This window comes from Homalodisca vitripennis, chromosome 5, assembly GCF_021130785.1.
Source record: "Homalodisca vitripennis isolate AUS2020 chromosome 5, UT_GWSS_2.1, whole genome shotgun sequence".
Taxonomy (NCBI): Eukaryota; Metazoa; Arthropoda; class Insecta; order Hemiptera; family Cicadellidae; genus Homalodisca; species Homalodisca vitripennis.
In genome coordinates this window covers 23,085,915-23,102,520 of record NC_060211.1, presented here as the reverse complement: position 1 = coordinate 23,102,520, position 16,606 = coordinate 23,085,915, and the positions used below count along the sequence as shown (strand labels likewise).

The window sequence follows — 16,606 nt, the reverse complement described above, 5'->3', positions numbered from 1 at the left end:
CATTGTTGAAAAAAATATAAAACACCAATCATCAGTGATTGAAAATATTAAATTGGTAATTGTTTAAAAAAAATTAAAGTTTTTTAGAAATGTGTTATGTAAAAAAATTGCCACTTGTCAAAGAAAACTATAATTCAGTTTCATAAAAAGGCGATGCTATTTAGAAACCCCATCTCTCCATCACTCTATCTCTTTCTGGCAATCATCCCCAACCAATATTCTCTCATATCACACGGGTCCTAAATTACATATTATACGAGATTGTGATTCATAGTCTGTGTTTTTACATTGAACAAAACACAAATACATCATTATATCTCAAAATTATGTGTTGAATTGTTCAAATTTGGATATTTCTCCATAAAACAGAGATAATTAAAAGTTTAAAACCTTATTTTTCAATTACTTTACAATATCGTACAAATGAAATCAATGACACGCTTATCTTCTAAAAATAGACTAGTATTTCTCAATTTGAACCAAGTTTATAGTAGAACTTTGAGATTGTATAATATAAGAGTCCAGTTCTCCCATATGTTTATATGATTCTCACAAATGACAGATTTGGTGTCAGTAACCTGTTTTGGATACACTATTTCTGAGCTTACATCGACGTTTTAAAAGAGGAACAAATTCTTTCACATCAGTGGTGCAAATAAGTTCCCTTGGAATCAGTCCGAGGGAAGGGGAAGCATGCAATGAAATGTGATGTACTGTCAATAAAATTTAGGAGTACTCTCCTAGAAAAAATTGTTTTCTTCAATGATATAATACCGGTTGTAAAGTGTTGTAAGCTCAGATACTTTATTCTGGAAGTTTTATTATTAGATAATGGAACTGCACCTACGCTCTATAGGAATATTTCACTTGACATTAAATAAAACCCCACACAACAAAGAAAACGGTGTAATTCTAAAACAATGAATTTACCATATGTTACAATGTGTTAATTCTCGTTATCCTGAAAATTCCAAAACCTCCTATTTTAAAACATTTACTCAACCCAAAATAGGTTGCATTAAAATATTAGTTGTGATAGGGTCTAGTGTAGTTGATACCAATTGCCAAGAAACATGTTAACCAGCTTGAAACTGAGTTTCCACACTTTTATAGTTATCTTTCTCTCGCCACACAAATTGTTTATTCATGTACACATCCAAGTTGTTACCAACCTTTCTTAGTATTACAAGCAAATTATAGAAAATATACAGTTATCTTTCTTGCCACACAAATTGTTTATTCATGTACACATCCAAGTTGTTACCAACCTTTCTTAGAATATTACAAGCAAGTTATAGAAAATATACAGTTATCTTTCCCTTGCCACACAAATTGTTTATTCATGTACACATCCAAGTTGTTACCAACCTTTCTTAGAATATTACAAGCAAGTTATAGAAAATATACAGTTATCTTTCCCTTGCCACACAAATTGTTTATTCATGTACACATCCAAGTTGTTACCAACCTTTCTTAGAATATTACAAGCAAATTATAGAAAATATACAGTTATCTTTCTCTCGCCACACAAATTGTTTATTCATGTACACATCCAAGTTGTTACCAACCTTTCTTAGAATATTACAAGCAAATTATAGAAAATATATTTCATCTATACTGTCTATAGGTATCTGTTGTATATCACAATATCAGAGATATTGGCTGATGTTTAGAAAAGTCTTTACAAAGCCTACAGTAAAAGGTAGTGACGTTCCAGGAGTATATTTTAATTGACTTCAAGTATTAATATCGTAATGGGTTGCATACAATTATAAGAACTAATAATTTAAAATATATGAGGATTGCTTTTATTATATAAAATTCAGCAAAGGTCTGGAAACATCCTCACATATTTTCAGCCACTTTTAACGTTAACATCAAAATCAGAGTATTCTTAATAGGGTATAGCAATGTACATTTTTGTGACTTTCAAATTCGCGACTTATTTAAAAATGGATAATTTGTGTGGTTAAGTGATATAAAAGTTTTATATACCCTGCATAACCCACTATAACAATATTACAGATATAATTAGCATCTAACTACTTAAGAACCATACTCTCAGATAGCTGTTAAATGCAGTTTTATTCTTGAGCTACGTGTAACTGGAAAATGATATCCGCCATTCTTAGTATCTGTTAATATCTGAAATAAAGCACTATTAAAAATTACACAAAAATTTTTTTTAAATTTAATAAATCATTAGATACTCAAAACTTACAATGGAATTATTTCATCTCCGTTGCCATTGGGATTATTTGTAATAATACGGAGTTAATTGAATACTTGTCCATTTTATTATAATTGGACTTGTACGTTACTACTTCACTAACAGAAAGGGCTTCGAACTAGAGCTGGCGATTTTAAATCTAATGGAATGTGTTGTATATGTTGTAATGTAAATTTGTGTTTATTGATAGCACTGATGTATAACCAAAGTATGTTTTTGATGTACAGGAAGGCTCAGGACCTTCAAGACATCGGCACTGTCCCTCGTATCGGAATGAGTTTGCACAATCCCAAGTAAGCAGTCACCAAGTAATTAAAGCAACAGTTAAGAAGGACAGTGTGGACTCCCTCCCGCTTACTAAAACACAATTTCGAAAACGTTCATGACTCTCTATTGAGAGTTAATTTGATATACATTAAACAAGTATTATATGAGAGTGTTAGCCGCTAAATATCTTGCAACCCTGAAATGTTCTAGCTGCGTTGTATTTAGTGGCAAAGACAAAATACGCACTACTATTGGAACACAAATTGGCACTTAATCAAAATAGGAATATAAAATACAGAAAGATTAAAAACAATATTTACAACTTGAAAATAAACAAGGTATCAAGTTAGATGATGGAAACTACAAATAAACATACTGTAGGCTACTATTTAATTAATATTAAATTTTAATTTAGATAGAGATAATTTATGAAAATAGTTTATTTTATGAGTAATGCTTAACCAATGCTGCAAGGGACATCACATAAACAAATAAAAGATATCTAAGCTTGACACTGATAAGCTTGACATATCTAGTGGTTCATAATGGCATAGCTGGTGTTTAAATTACAATTTTAATCACGTGTTTAATGAATACTATTGTGATTACATTAAACTAAAGATAGAGGAAATTGGATACATTTTATGTTGTGCCCGATGAAAGATGAAGGAACATATTATAAATATTCTTTGAATTTATTCCAATACCTAAGGTTCAGCGTCTTGAAATTTGACAAAATAGTATGACCCTGCGTTTAGATGATTGCTTCACCTTCTGTACTTCGGTTGAGACGTGTTGGTGCTCTTCTTTAGTACATTGCCTTCACTTTGAACTTCGTGCAGTTCGTCAGCTCTCACTTAATAATTAATATAATTAATGAGTGGCAACCCAAGTTTTTACACCTGAAGAAGAGGGTGGATTTCAATCCTCGAAATGTAGTGTTATATGTTTATTTTACCGTGTAACGATGCCGAATTTCCGAAATCCTCTTATCCTTTCAATCTGTCCATCGGCAATAATAAACTTTAAGCAAAGGATTTTTTTTAATGCTTAGTTTGCTTTGATTCGACAAGATAATTTACTACTTCTCTGCACTAACTTGATAATTAGTTTTTGGATAGTTGCTATTGTTAATGTTTGAAAAATCAATACACTACGTTTCACGGATTGGATTCCATCCTCTTCTTCAGTTGTCAAAAAGTCTTAGGGCATAACAACACATTCATAACAACATTATATGAATAGCGATAAGTTTCTCTTCATTCATACTTCAATAACTTGTAAAACGTATTGAAATAATATCGTAAGTATGTATCTATATTAGGTATATAAGTGCTTTTATGTTAGATATTTTTAATTGTTAATTTTTATTACGTTATTTTGTTTGTAAGATATTGGTGCCTTAATTTTATTTTTCAGGCCCACCTCGGAAGGCCGTCGTCGGGAGTTAGACAATGCCCTTCATATCGGAACGAATTTGGACGATCGCAAGTAAGAAAATATTCACAATATAACGTATTGTACAGTAAATCTCTGTTCGTCATTATCTACTAAGCAAAATGACTATAAAATGATAGTTACGAAAAAGCTAGGCCTATCTTGAGGACTACTTTCCCCACACTTAAACATAAGTTGGGATATGTAATAAGCCATTTATAGATAATTAATTGGGAATTGTTTTAAGTATGTAAATATTTTACATTAAATAGTAGTTACATTTAGTGTTAATTCACAGTAAAGAGGGAAAACGTTAAATCACGATTTATTGTTTAAAGAAATCACTTAAGAATTAAAATGTTGATCTCCCAGTCGATTAACAAATAATTAATGAGGTTGAAATATATTTAAACAGAAATGTGCTGATTTTCATTATTTGAAACTGTTGAAAAGATTGTGATTGGATTTACGAATATATGCTGAAAACTGTGTGGATAATGTAACGAATACTGTCCAGAGATATTCTCTAAATATGTATCCTATTTTATACGTGATGATGCATTATGAGGACGCTTTGATAATCTCATTAGAAACAATCCTGGTGGTAGTTATTTATACTTTTTTAGTCACAACTATGTCAATTAGTTGCTTAATATATTAGTCTTATTAGCAGGTTTGTTGTGGTAGGTTTTGTACAAGTTCAATTATTAATTATATAAATTAATGAATCATATCTTTATTCCGTATACATGGTGTTCCCAAAAGGGTGTCACAAACTTATGAGGGTAATAGTACTCATCTTTTAAAACTAAAAGTGTCACATACACATACGAGTAGGCCGAGAAATGTCTCGTTTAGCCGATAGCCGCCATTTTATATTTTTATTAAAATATTATTGTCTATAAAGCTAGTTAAAAAAAGCAAATTTGGTACATACTAGTTTTGAATGCGTAAGAGAAAAGTAAAAAAAGAATTGTGTTATTGTATTTAATATTAAATTAAAAAAAAAAAAAAAAAAAAAAAAAAAAAAAAAAAAAAAAAAAAAAAAACAATATAAAAATGTACGAGATGTAGTGAATACGACCATTTTAAAGGTAGGTTTCCACAAGCCAGAAACGAAAAAAAACTGATACCTTTCAACTGTGAGAGGCGCTCAGTTGAAGATCCCGGATTGTGCAAATGCACCTTTAAAATGATCGTGCTCGCTTATGCAATGCCGGATTTCGTTGAAGCAAGTACCGTTGGAGTTTTAATAAAAGTTTTAAACATTATTTCCAGTAGGTTGGCCAATTTTATGCATTATCAAATTTTAGTTTATGTTCAGTACTTATTGACAGCCAATAAAACCACTTACTTTATTATTATTCTGTCTATTGTTACGAACTACAATAATGGAACAAACTGAAATAATGAATAGTTACGTCAGTGATTATAAATTAAATATTTCTAGTCGGAAATCAGTGTTCCAAGACTGCGAGGGCCTTCTCCGAGCGGTAATCAAATGAGGACTGGTGTCGGCTGGGCAACTCAACTTCCGGACATTCAGGTGACACGGGTGAGTGATTTTTGGTTTTATATAAGTAGTGAATAATATGTTTATAACGCAACTCACAATATCAATACAGGGAACAGCTGCATTTTCATCAGATCAAATTCCACAAATTTAGGGGAAATTTAAGAAATAATATTTTTAGGTTGTATCAAATACCCCTAAGAAATCATGTTCAAAAAAACAGCATGGAGCAAAAATAATAAGCTAAATTTAAAGATTTTTCACGAGAAAAAATGAAAACATTCTCAAAAAAACGGCTCATCACGTGTGAAATATTCTACAACTGCTGATAGATGACTAAGTGCTGCTTGAACCGAAACTATCACCGATGTTAATGGTCCATTGCGCAAGAGCTGTGTGTGTAATGATAACCCCTAAGCAGTTGGAACCATACTTCATTATCTACTCAATAAGAATCTCACATTTTTTCAGGAAAACTACGTAAGATTAACACAATATAACAAAGAAACATACATTATAGCTGCAGGCTCTAAATAAATATTTAATTTAAGGTATCCAAAAAAGCAATAAAGCTTAATAACAATAAAATAAAAAAATGTATTTTAATATTCAGCATTGAATCCTGGATTAAATTGGATACTATAAGAACTCAAGCTCCTAATAAAAAAAAGATCTCAATTTTCCTAAAATAGCATTAGAATTTATAAAAAAAAATAGTAAAGTTATTGAAATTTAAAGCTAACCAACTCATTTTTACGATGTTATTCAATAAGTTCCTAGGAGTAAGCAATTAATTAGTGCCTTTTTAATTATCTGAAGAAATAAATTATACAGACACAACCTTTTATCACAATTTATCTATAAAACTTATGGTTTTAAAATAAGTTAAACATTAGTTTTATACTATAGAAATCGAAATGGTAACATAAAAAGGGCAAAGAGTTGGGGAAATAAGTGTGGGTGGCAAGGATTTGTTATTATTTTGCTGGAATGGTTTCAATACATTACGCATGTGGTAAACATAAAATAATATATAGCATGCATTAACTTTTTGAAGCAAATTTCCAAAACTGAGTATCGAGGAAAGCAACATACTCATGTACCTGTAATGGATGGGGAGGGGGCATTAACATAACAATATATATTGACACTTTGGAAATTGAAAATGATTTCTAGCTGATGCGAATCCTAAATTAAATTTGAGCATAGTACTGCATGTATAGTATGAGAGTATCATCGAAAGACTAATGTTAATTTCATAATGTGCTGATCAAACAAACTGTTAAATCTTAACGAAACTATTACTAGTACGCTTGTTATACGTGTTATAAAATTTGTTTTTCAACTTTTAATCTGATTATTGGTGTAAAATTTGATTTGGAATCCTTCTAGCCTACGCCAACCCCTGAAGGAGTTCGCCGTGACCCAGGCTACCGTAATGAATTCCGACACACAGACGTAAGTACTGAAATATTGTATGGATTTTTTTTACTCCAGTGATTTTACTCATAGATTATGAGTTTATTGAAACGAATTGCTCTCATTGTTTTTCACGCAAGTAACAATTACAAAAGGGTTGGTAGATATACGTTATCTGAAGTGAAACAATAAAAAACTACTTCATATCATAAATAATTTTCGTTTTTTTTTAAAGTTTTATTTAATCTTTGAAATTACAAATTAAAAAATTTAATATTATGTTTAACACTACTATGCGTTTAAATAACATTACATTTAACATTAAATTCGTTTTATTAAAATAAATTACCTGTACTACAGTCTTAGCGTATTTTTCCTGAATATGAATTCTATGAAAATCCTTAATGGATTACAAGAATCCCTGTATGCTTAGTTTCCTTATATTCTTTGATAGTGTACATGTAAGAAGCTTATAGGAATGTAGAATTTTGAACCACACTGCACTCAGGTAGATCTCGATTAATGTAGTTCATGAACTGAAAAGTAATTGAACATTTTCATGCATATAAGAATAAATTATCATATAGATATCCCTCATTATGATAACTAACGTCTAAACGGGTTAAAGTGTTGCCATTCTTTTATCAATTCTGCGGTTAGTAGATAAACTTTTACTTGGAATATTTTGCATTTACTTCATCTACTGGTTTTACAAATGTCAAAATAGTGTACAGTCGCAGCTAAACAAATATTATTAGTATATTAACATTTTATGACCTGCAATAAGGGTTTCTAATACCTACTATATTATATCTTTTATCTATGTTATGTTATTATGATACTATAACATCATACGTATGATGTTCTGCCAGTTAAGTAAACACAAAATATCTTTACTATAACATTCTTCCTTTTGTTACTCATATAATGTTTAACGCTCTCACACAATATATTTATGATATTAAATACAAATATAATGGTATGTCTGTGTATGTGTTTTATTCAATCAAAAACTACCAGAACGATTCTACTGAAATTTGACATAGATATTTTTAGGCTCCCTGTTTAACATACAAGATTAACCCCATTACGAAAATCCCTCCGGGGAACGCCTAACTGGTTTTTTAAGTTGCGAAAAATCCAATCTAGGCAAAGTTGCATTACACCAAACACATTTTTAAACTAACACTTTTTATTATGAAATAATAAGGTAATGCATGATTTTCTATAATGCTTTAAATGGAAAGTAAAACAAGGTACTAAACAATAGTTTTCGTCACACGATTAAATTTTAATTTATAATTTAATATTTAAAACAAATGTTTCGTTGTTGTTTTTAAATCAAAAATCATAAGTTGAATGTGTATTTTAAAGCTATTGGTGCGTAAAATCATATTAATTTATTGAATATGTCTATCTTAACTTATTTTTTATTATTTATACATTTATTTTACAGTTATTAATTAAATATATATATTTTGTATGGTTTGAGTTGATGAACTAGGTTAGGATTCAGTTAGGAACTAGTTCCTGGTACTCGTTCTTTTTATGGATGGAATCTATGGCCTGTTTTACGTCGGTATTTATACTCCAATAAACTATGAAAATTAAATTACCACAAGTGTTAGGGATTTCTTGTCCTAGATCAGATGGAGGCAAATCGGTTTTCATAACTGAATAATAAATCATCATATAGTATATTCCTAATGTCATCAACTTTTAATCCACTTGTAACTGCATCCATCAGAAACATGAATAGTACATAACCAATAATATTCACGCATTGCTTCAAAACTATAACCTATTAACTCTTTTCAAAACAATAAAGTTACGTATTTTCACTTGAAAATGGGGCATAATACTGATTACATTATTTAATCGCACTTTACCCATATATTTACATTAGATTACAAACTAAAACAAACCTGTATTACAACGAAAACAACTATAAATTACAGAGAACCCAATTCACAGTTACTGGACTAGTTTGTTTACATCGGCAGAAGACTTATCGGCAGCTGGACTTTGGTTGCTTGTCAATAAACCAGTAAATGTACTGCGAGAAAACAGCTGTAATATTGTTTCAAATAGTTCAAACGATTCCCGAGAGGTAGCAGCAGAATGCAGAGCCAGTAGTATCAGCCGAACTAACCTTGCAGTGCCCGTTTCGTCCGGAAAGGGAAGCAAGCATTGTTTTTATAACAGCACAGCCATATCTTTAATTAATTTAACCACTATTTTCAATTTGTTTTTAAATTGTAATTCTGAAAGCATAGAGTAAGCTTGACAGTAACAACACTTCTTATTTCAACCTTTTCTTTTAGCCAGTAGGCTTCTCAGACTTGTGTATACTTTTCATCAGGGAAACGAGTCAATATCAACTATAACACAAAAAGTACTAAGGGCAGAATAAATTATAATGGTCACAAATATACTCTTTTTGACATATTTTATACGTCGTGGAATAAAGCAAATTGATTCCACGCGTCGGAAATGTAATTCATACGGATCCGTCCTAAAAGTTATAAAAACTGTAAAAAAACATCTTAGTTGTCTTTTGATAAAAGTAGGCTTCTAAGACTGTGTTTGTGTGTGTGTGTGTCTGTACGTATTATAATCGGCTGGGATTTTGCCAAGAAAAGAGGGGAAACAGTTTGAACATCTCCTATAACAATCTAGGTGGGTGATTCTGTGTTGCTATTGTTTACTAACCACTAAAAATGTTAATGTGAAATTACGAGTAAAACTAATTAAAGTAAATGTTACCAAGGTGTTTTTACCAAGCACTTTTGTAAAAAATGTATTAATGATGAATTTGTGTACTATCCATAATCTTGAAGGAAGAGAACAAATATAAAAAAATGGACAATTTAGTGTTAAACCATATGGAATTACACCTTAAACTTAAAGAAATGAATGGATGTCAGTACTTTTTGACTAAATGATTTCAATGTAAATAAAAATGTGAAATTTCCTATTACATTGTTCTTTGTAATAACTACTAACAAAACGTAAGAAGTATCATGTATGAAACACAAGTTTCCTTTTTGTATAGTTTTGCCTTAAGATTTTACTTACGATTGTTGGTTTGTTTTATAGGAAAAACAGTTTATATAATTAGATGTATATATATTCTTTTATAAAGAATTACTTTTTAAACCAAGTTTAAGTGCTCAATTTCGATCAGCGGATCTAATCGTTTTATATAAACCTGATATACAAAATTATACAGCGTGTATAGTTTTATATAAACCGGATATACAAAACTATACAGCTTGTATAAAATAGTAAATGCCAATACCACAGTACAACTCTGATATTACGTTTCAATTATCAATTACAGATTTTTCCAACACAGTCTGGTAATAGAAGGGAAACAGCTGCTGTAAGTAATCGATATATGGTATTGTAATATTATTATATAACTCTTGTAGTTTTTATGCATTGGATAATAATTCTTTAGTACTTAACGATCCTTAAAAGTAAATTATGAAACGTAGTTTAATTTCCTCAATCCTATAAATATGAAAATAGCTCGCTATAATACAGTTCGTCCAATAATATTTATTTGTTTTATTGCACGTGACTTCTTTCTCAATCCTCATTTTTGTTTCTTTTCAATAATAAAATAATAACTGTAAACCCTATTGAATCTGAACGTTATAAAAACATGTGATTGATCATTTATTAATAATTAAGAATATACTCAGACCTCGATAAAATTATGTTGCTATTAATACTTATAAAGAGAAGTAAAAGAATGGTAAATATGAGGTGGTGGATATATTTTAACATATACTTATACTTTATTAAAGGTCCGGACAGATCTTATTGGACATTTAACGTTATCTGTCTGTCTGTCCGAATATATAATAGAAAGGTCCAAAAGATATGAAACTATCTGCGTCTGCATTGTCCAGATACGATCGCTATTAATTTAGGGACGACAAAGATAAAACAACAGACCGTCTGTTTATTTGTCTGACTGCCCTTATGTGATATAAATCTTGATAGAAAAGTCCTAAAGTCCTTAAAGCTTGGTATATAGGTTACTTTTAGTCCAAGGAAGAACACTAGCATGTTTTAGGGTCAAAATGCAACTAAAGACAAGTCTTGGTGTACAATGTTCTAGAAATAAAATATGAAGCACAAGTTCCTCGTTGATACCAAAGAAGAAATAAGAACATTTTGGGACAAATTCGAAAAAGGGTACGGCAGTTTGTTTCCTTCTCCCGTCTTTGCATTAACTCTTGATAGGAAGATCATAGAGAGTTATAAAGTGGTTTATAGCTTTCTCGTGGTCTAAGGGAGAACCCTAATTATATTGGGGTTAGAGGGTATTCCATCTGTTTCTCCGTCTGTCTTGTGTGATAAAACTTCGTAGAAGTCCGTAGAAGGTTGATATATAGTTTTCGTCTGCTCCAAGAAACACGCAGTTGATTTTGGGGTAAACGGTGTAAAGAGTATAACATCCATTTATCCATCCATCTGTGTGATAACACTTCCAGGAAGTCCGTAAAAGGTTGTTATATAGTTTCCGTCTGGTCCAAGGAACGTTCAGTTGCTTATGGAGTAAAGAGTATAACATCCATTTATCCATCCATCTGTGTGATAACACTTCCAGGAAGTCCGTAAAAGGTTGTTATATAGTTTCCGTCTGGTCCAAGGAACGTTCAATTCTTTTGGAGTAAAGAGTATAACATCCATTTATCCATCCAGCTGTGTGATAACTCTTCCAGGAAGTCCATAGAAGGTTGTTATATAGTTTCCGTCTGGTCTAAGGAACATTCAATTGATTTTGGAGTAAAGAGTATAACATCCATTTATCCATCCATCTGTGTGATAACACTTCCAGGAAGTCCGTAAAAGGTTGTTATATAGTTTCCGTCTGGTCCAAGGAACGTTCAATTGCTTTTGGAGTAAAGAGTATAACATCCATTTATCCATCCAGCTGTGTGATAACTCTTCCAGGAAGTCCATAGAAGATTGTTATATAGTTTCCGTCTGGTCTAAGGAACATTCAATTGATTTTACGGTCAAAAAGTCAAAGGCCAGTCTCTCAGTGTCTATCTGTACGTCTGTTCAGAAACATGTTGTACTGAAATTACAAAGCAAAGTTCAATAAGATAAAATTAGGAATCTTTGGTGTAATTTAAGTTGTGTACTACCGCTACTATGGATATCAATACAATTTTATACCATTACCATTATATCAATACTATTTTAAATTTCAAATGTATGCGACGAGTGTTCAATGCATTTTTACACAAACATTTAGAGATAATAGTAAAATTTATAAGTGAGCACAAAATTTAGTTGGTTATTCCTATTATGCTTAATGATGCAAGGAATAAATAATGTATGTCACTAAGTGTACAATTTATTTATTTTTATAATTCGATATCTAATTTCACATGCTTTACTTCTTTTCTTTATTTGTTTTCTTAAAATAAAAATATATGGTTTGCTCTTTAAATGCTAATTCTAGCATGATCCACATTTTACTATAACTAGAAAGGAAGCTTTAAATAAATGGTACGTAAAATATTGCTAATATATTTTACCGAGCTACCAAGAAGGTTCCTTACCAACTGAATAATTTTTTCTGCTTATATGTAATTATTAATTAGAGATTATTACATTTTTGAATATATTTGTATTACACATTTACAAAACATTTTTCTCTCTCTAGAAAGAAAACTTTAAAATGAAAATCATTACTAGTGTTTTAAAATAATGCAAAAAAATAGAAATTTAGTTTTTACATTATTGTCTGTTAATTATTGTACGTGTAAGTTAATCTTTTACTAATAATACTTACTCTATGACTAATAATAATACTGTTTTACAGAGAGCTTTGGAACAAATTCAGAGCATCATGTGTGACGTAAGTTTTATTAAGTATTTATCAATACAATTTATAAAGCTTTTTCACATATGTAATATGTCTTTTTGAGATTTGAACGAAATATTTACAATAATTTTCATGGATTCTAGGACTAATGTATTTGTCTCAACACGTTACCGAGATGTTGGGGCTCTGCGCTCCATTAATTTTGTTTACGTTTAGCATCTATTATTATGTGCTAAAGGCGTGGTTTCTCCAAGTGACCAAATGTAAAAACCACACTATTTTGGACTTGTAGAGTCCAGTAAGGCAAATTATCTGAACCAAATTATCATAAACGGCCACCAAAATTGTATTTACGTCCACTGTGCATTTTAAGATCAAGCCTGTCTAGACGCCTATGTATTTAACATATGCTTGGAAATTGCTTAGTATGTCATTTTCTCCATTAACTTATCCACCAAAATGGCGATGAAATACTCACTTGTTTTGAAGGCCATGTCAGGGTTATGTTACGGCCGTTATTAAACAAATTTTTGCAACAGTTCAGTCATTACCAGGTAAAGGCACATATACGTTGTTGTGATGGTGTCACCATACCGCAATGAATACTGAGGAAAATAACGAGCAGAGTTACTTGATAATAAACTGGATATCTCATTTCAATTTCTCCCTTTTCGCGACTGTTCTCATTGTATGATAGCAATTGATTCGAGTGGTGACAAAATAAATAATTGGGATCTAGAACTGGGTTTCTGGGAAAAGCACATTTTCATGCTGTTAAGATGGAGGCACCATATTACATGCCTGACATTCTTTTACGCTATTACGAGACCAATTGTTTCCATTCCTAAACAAAAGAAAGCTGAGAAGTTTTACCATGTTTACTTTCTGAACACCCTTGTGACGACCAGGTAAATGGTATAGATATGTAACACCTTCCCTATGCACTCTCTGAAAAGATGTCATTAAAATCTCTTAAATTGTTGCATGATCAATCCCGATTGTTTTGACCGTGTTTAAGTTATGTCGTAAAGTAAATGGCTCCAACCTTTTCAGTTGGATTTAAGCAAACATCGTCTGTATATATAGTTAATAAACTGAACATTTTGAAGCCTTCTTTGTTTCATTAAGCATAATTAAAGACTGTTTAATTACTAGCTAATTACAATCTATTTTGATAGCTCACACCAAACATTATAAAGTCTTACAGAAGAAAGCACCACACTGTAGTTGCTTAATAAAGCAACCACAGTTAACCTTAACTGTTAAGGTTATGTTAACCTTATGTTATTCATAAGGCTAACATAATTGTGACTTACCTTTTTTACAAGAACAGGGGTCTGATAACGTTCTTATCTTATCTATTAATGCCTCCAGCCATCTACGCTTAAGGCAGATGCAACTGATAATGTACCTATCGCGTAACGGAATAAATTCTACTATGTCTGAGAAGCGCCAACAAAAAAAAAAAAAACCAATAGTTAACAAAAGTCATATTGCCGAAGAAATGCATAGCTTTTTATACAGAAATAAACACTACATTTTCTGTGACAGACTTTTCTACTTTAGGGTTTCAGTCTTCATTAAGCTAGACTACTGTAAAAAGGACATGATTTATATTATTACATTACATGTAAGAAAATTTATGTAGATATGGTTAAACGGGGTAAGTTTAAAAAGTGAACATATTTTAATAGAGTAACGTATATAAAAACGGCAAAAAATCAAATTATGCGAGAGGAGATATGCATGTAGACCCAGATGCATGGTCCTCTTATATTTATTCGACTCACACATGTTGAATATATAAAATTATATTAATTTTTTATAGTCTCTGTAGATTTGTTGATCATGTTGTTCTACTTACTGAAGATTTTTGACAGTTTTAATGAATTCCAACGTTAATGTTTTCTTGGTTACTTAGATTTTAGAGTTAAAGCTTACACAAACGTCAAGTGTGTAATGTATGTAATCAAAAAGTAACATTTATTTCAATAACATTTGACTTATGACGTCGTAAAAGTGTAATCTAAGTACTGTCGGGTAAAACCAGCATGGTATAAATCTTAGTAGGGTGTTTATGCTGTTGTTTACTGTTTAGATTATTCACTGGAAATATTCATTTGAACGTATTAAACTAATAATATGGTGAAAAAAAATAATTATGTTCTTTATAATAAGATTCAATATTTAGTCATGCATAATAGTTTTATCAACTTTTTGTGTTCAAGATGAAATTTTGTAACAAAATATTATTAACGTATTAAGGATTGTTATATATAAATTTTAAATAGTTTCAATTGTTTATAATAAGTAAAACGTATAATTTAATTTTGCTCTCCTACTTTCAGGCGAGGCAAAGAGTAAACGAAGTAGCTCAAAATGTATTGCAGCGTCGCCAATAGTCTTTACTTCTAATTATGAAGTGTGGAAAGTTATGTATACAAAATAAAACTTTTTTTATAGTAATTGATTTTTATTTTACTTTAGGAAGTATGGATATAGTACAAAAATAGTTATGTTTTCTATCTTCAGTTTTATGTTTGTCTAAAAATTCTATTAAAAGTCTTATAACAGATATGGGAAATACGAACTAATCAATCAATACAAAAGGCTCAGATTTTTCCATATACATTATGAAGCATGTACAAATTGAAATCTTGATCATGAATATTTTCAAACGAAGCTATAATAAAATATATTAAATAAAGCTTTCTTTTCCTCAAGAAAGTCTAATATATGATGTCTCTGTATTCTTTTATATTAATGACTCGTACTAAGGTAACCCTTGCAGCATATTAACTACTATTTTCAATGTTTGTATTTGCAGACGACTTGGTTTTGAATGGAAGTAACAACAAGTTTGAATTTGTTTATGATTTAAATGACACAACCTTTCTGAACACGCCGGTTATGCATATAAACATTTGCAGGCTCTGTGGAGTGTACAGTACAAACATGAAATACTTATTATTGGGTGATGGACTGTTTGAGTCGATGGAGTTCACTTAGGTTCTTGTAGGCCTAAACGTGTCTTTTCTGCTGGCTTTTACTGGAAGAGAATGGAACAAAGCCAAGTGACATGACTGAGATTGTGTCCTTTATCTTTCCGCTGTGCATGTATCGGAGGATCTAAACAGGAAGTAACCTTTACTCCCAACCTTATTCATCATGAATATCCTGTCGCTCCGAAAGCAGCACAAAGATCCTTTCAAACTAAAGCGATGATAGGTATCTCACCTTCTTGTCTGAAGTGGACAGCAACAACCATAGCAATATTGAGGTTAGTTCCATTTCACGTGGTACAGATTGTTCCCTGGAGTCCGGTGTCCACAAGTATCTGAAGAGATCCGTATAAAGTCAGAGATACCTGGGCTACAAAGGAGCTCTGTATGGTTGCCCATCGCTATCAAGTGTAAGAGTAATCTAGATGAAGAGATATTCTTATTGCCTCATCAGGTGCACAATTAAGTGCTCTACGATGTTTTAGACACAATCCTAAAGCACGGTTGAGCAACCTAGTTTCCATACTTTACATGGTTGTGGTCGGAAGGGTTGGTTCAATAGGAATATTGAGTTTAGCTCCATTTCAATTAAGTGGATGGTGAAATGGAGCTAAACTGATTATTACCATAGAATTATTCCTTCTCGCCATAGCCATGTTATGTATTGACAACAACAATTACCACTAATAAATGTACCATTATTAGTTTATGAAATGTCTAGGTATTATATTTAACTTAGAAACATCATAGGCTTAATATGATATGTATTACAAGCTGACACCAGCATTTTTAGTCTTCTGCCTCGGATGCTATCTCTTTTGATCATCGATATACGTCATTGAATATACTAGAATCTCACAAACTATTAGTTACATTTTTTAAAT

At 31.0% G+C, this 16,606-nt stretch overlaps 1 protein-coding gene across 1 annotated transcript in view; it reads left to right on the top strand.

The window, feature by feature from the left end:
• LOC124361840 overlaps positions 1-15,186 on the top strand; it is a 37,278-nt gene extending 22,092 nt beyond the window's left edge. Inside the window, exons 13-19 of the mRNA XM_046815842.1 lie at positions 2,458-2,523; positions 3,917-3,988; positions 5,385-5,489; positions 6,840-6,905; positions 10,210-10,251; positions 12,718-12,753; positions 15,069-15,186. Coding sequence (XP_046671798.1) covers positions 2,458-2,523; positions 3,917-3,988; positions 5,385-5,489; positions 6,840-6,905; positions 10,210-10,251; positions 12,718-12,753; positions 15,069-15,122 — 441 coding nt within the window. The 3' untranslated portion in view covers positions 15,123-15,186. The remainder of the gene's footprint in view (positions 1-2,457; positions 2,524-3,916; positions 3,989-5,384; positions 5,490-6,839; positions 6,906-10,209; positions 10,252-12,717; positions 12,754-15,068) is intronic.
• Positions 15,187-16,606: the final 1,420 nt, after the last annotated feature.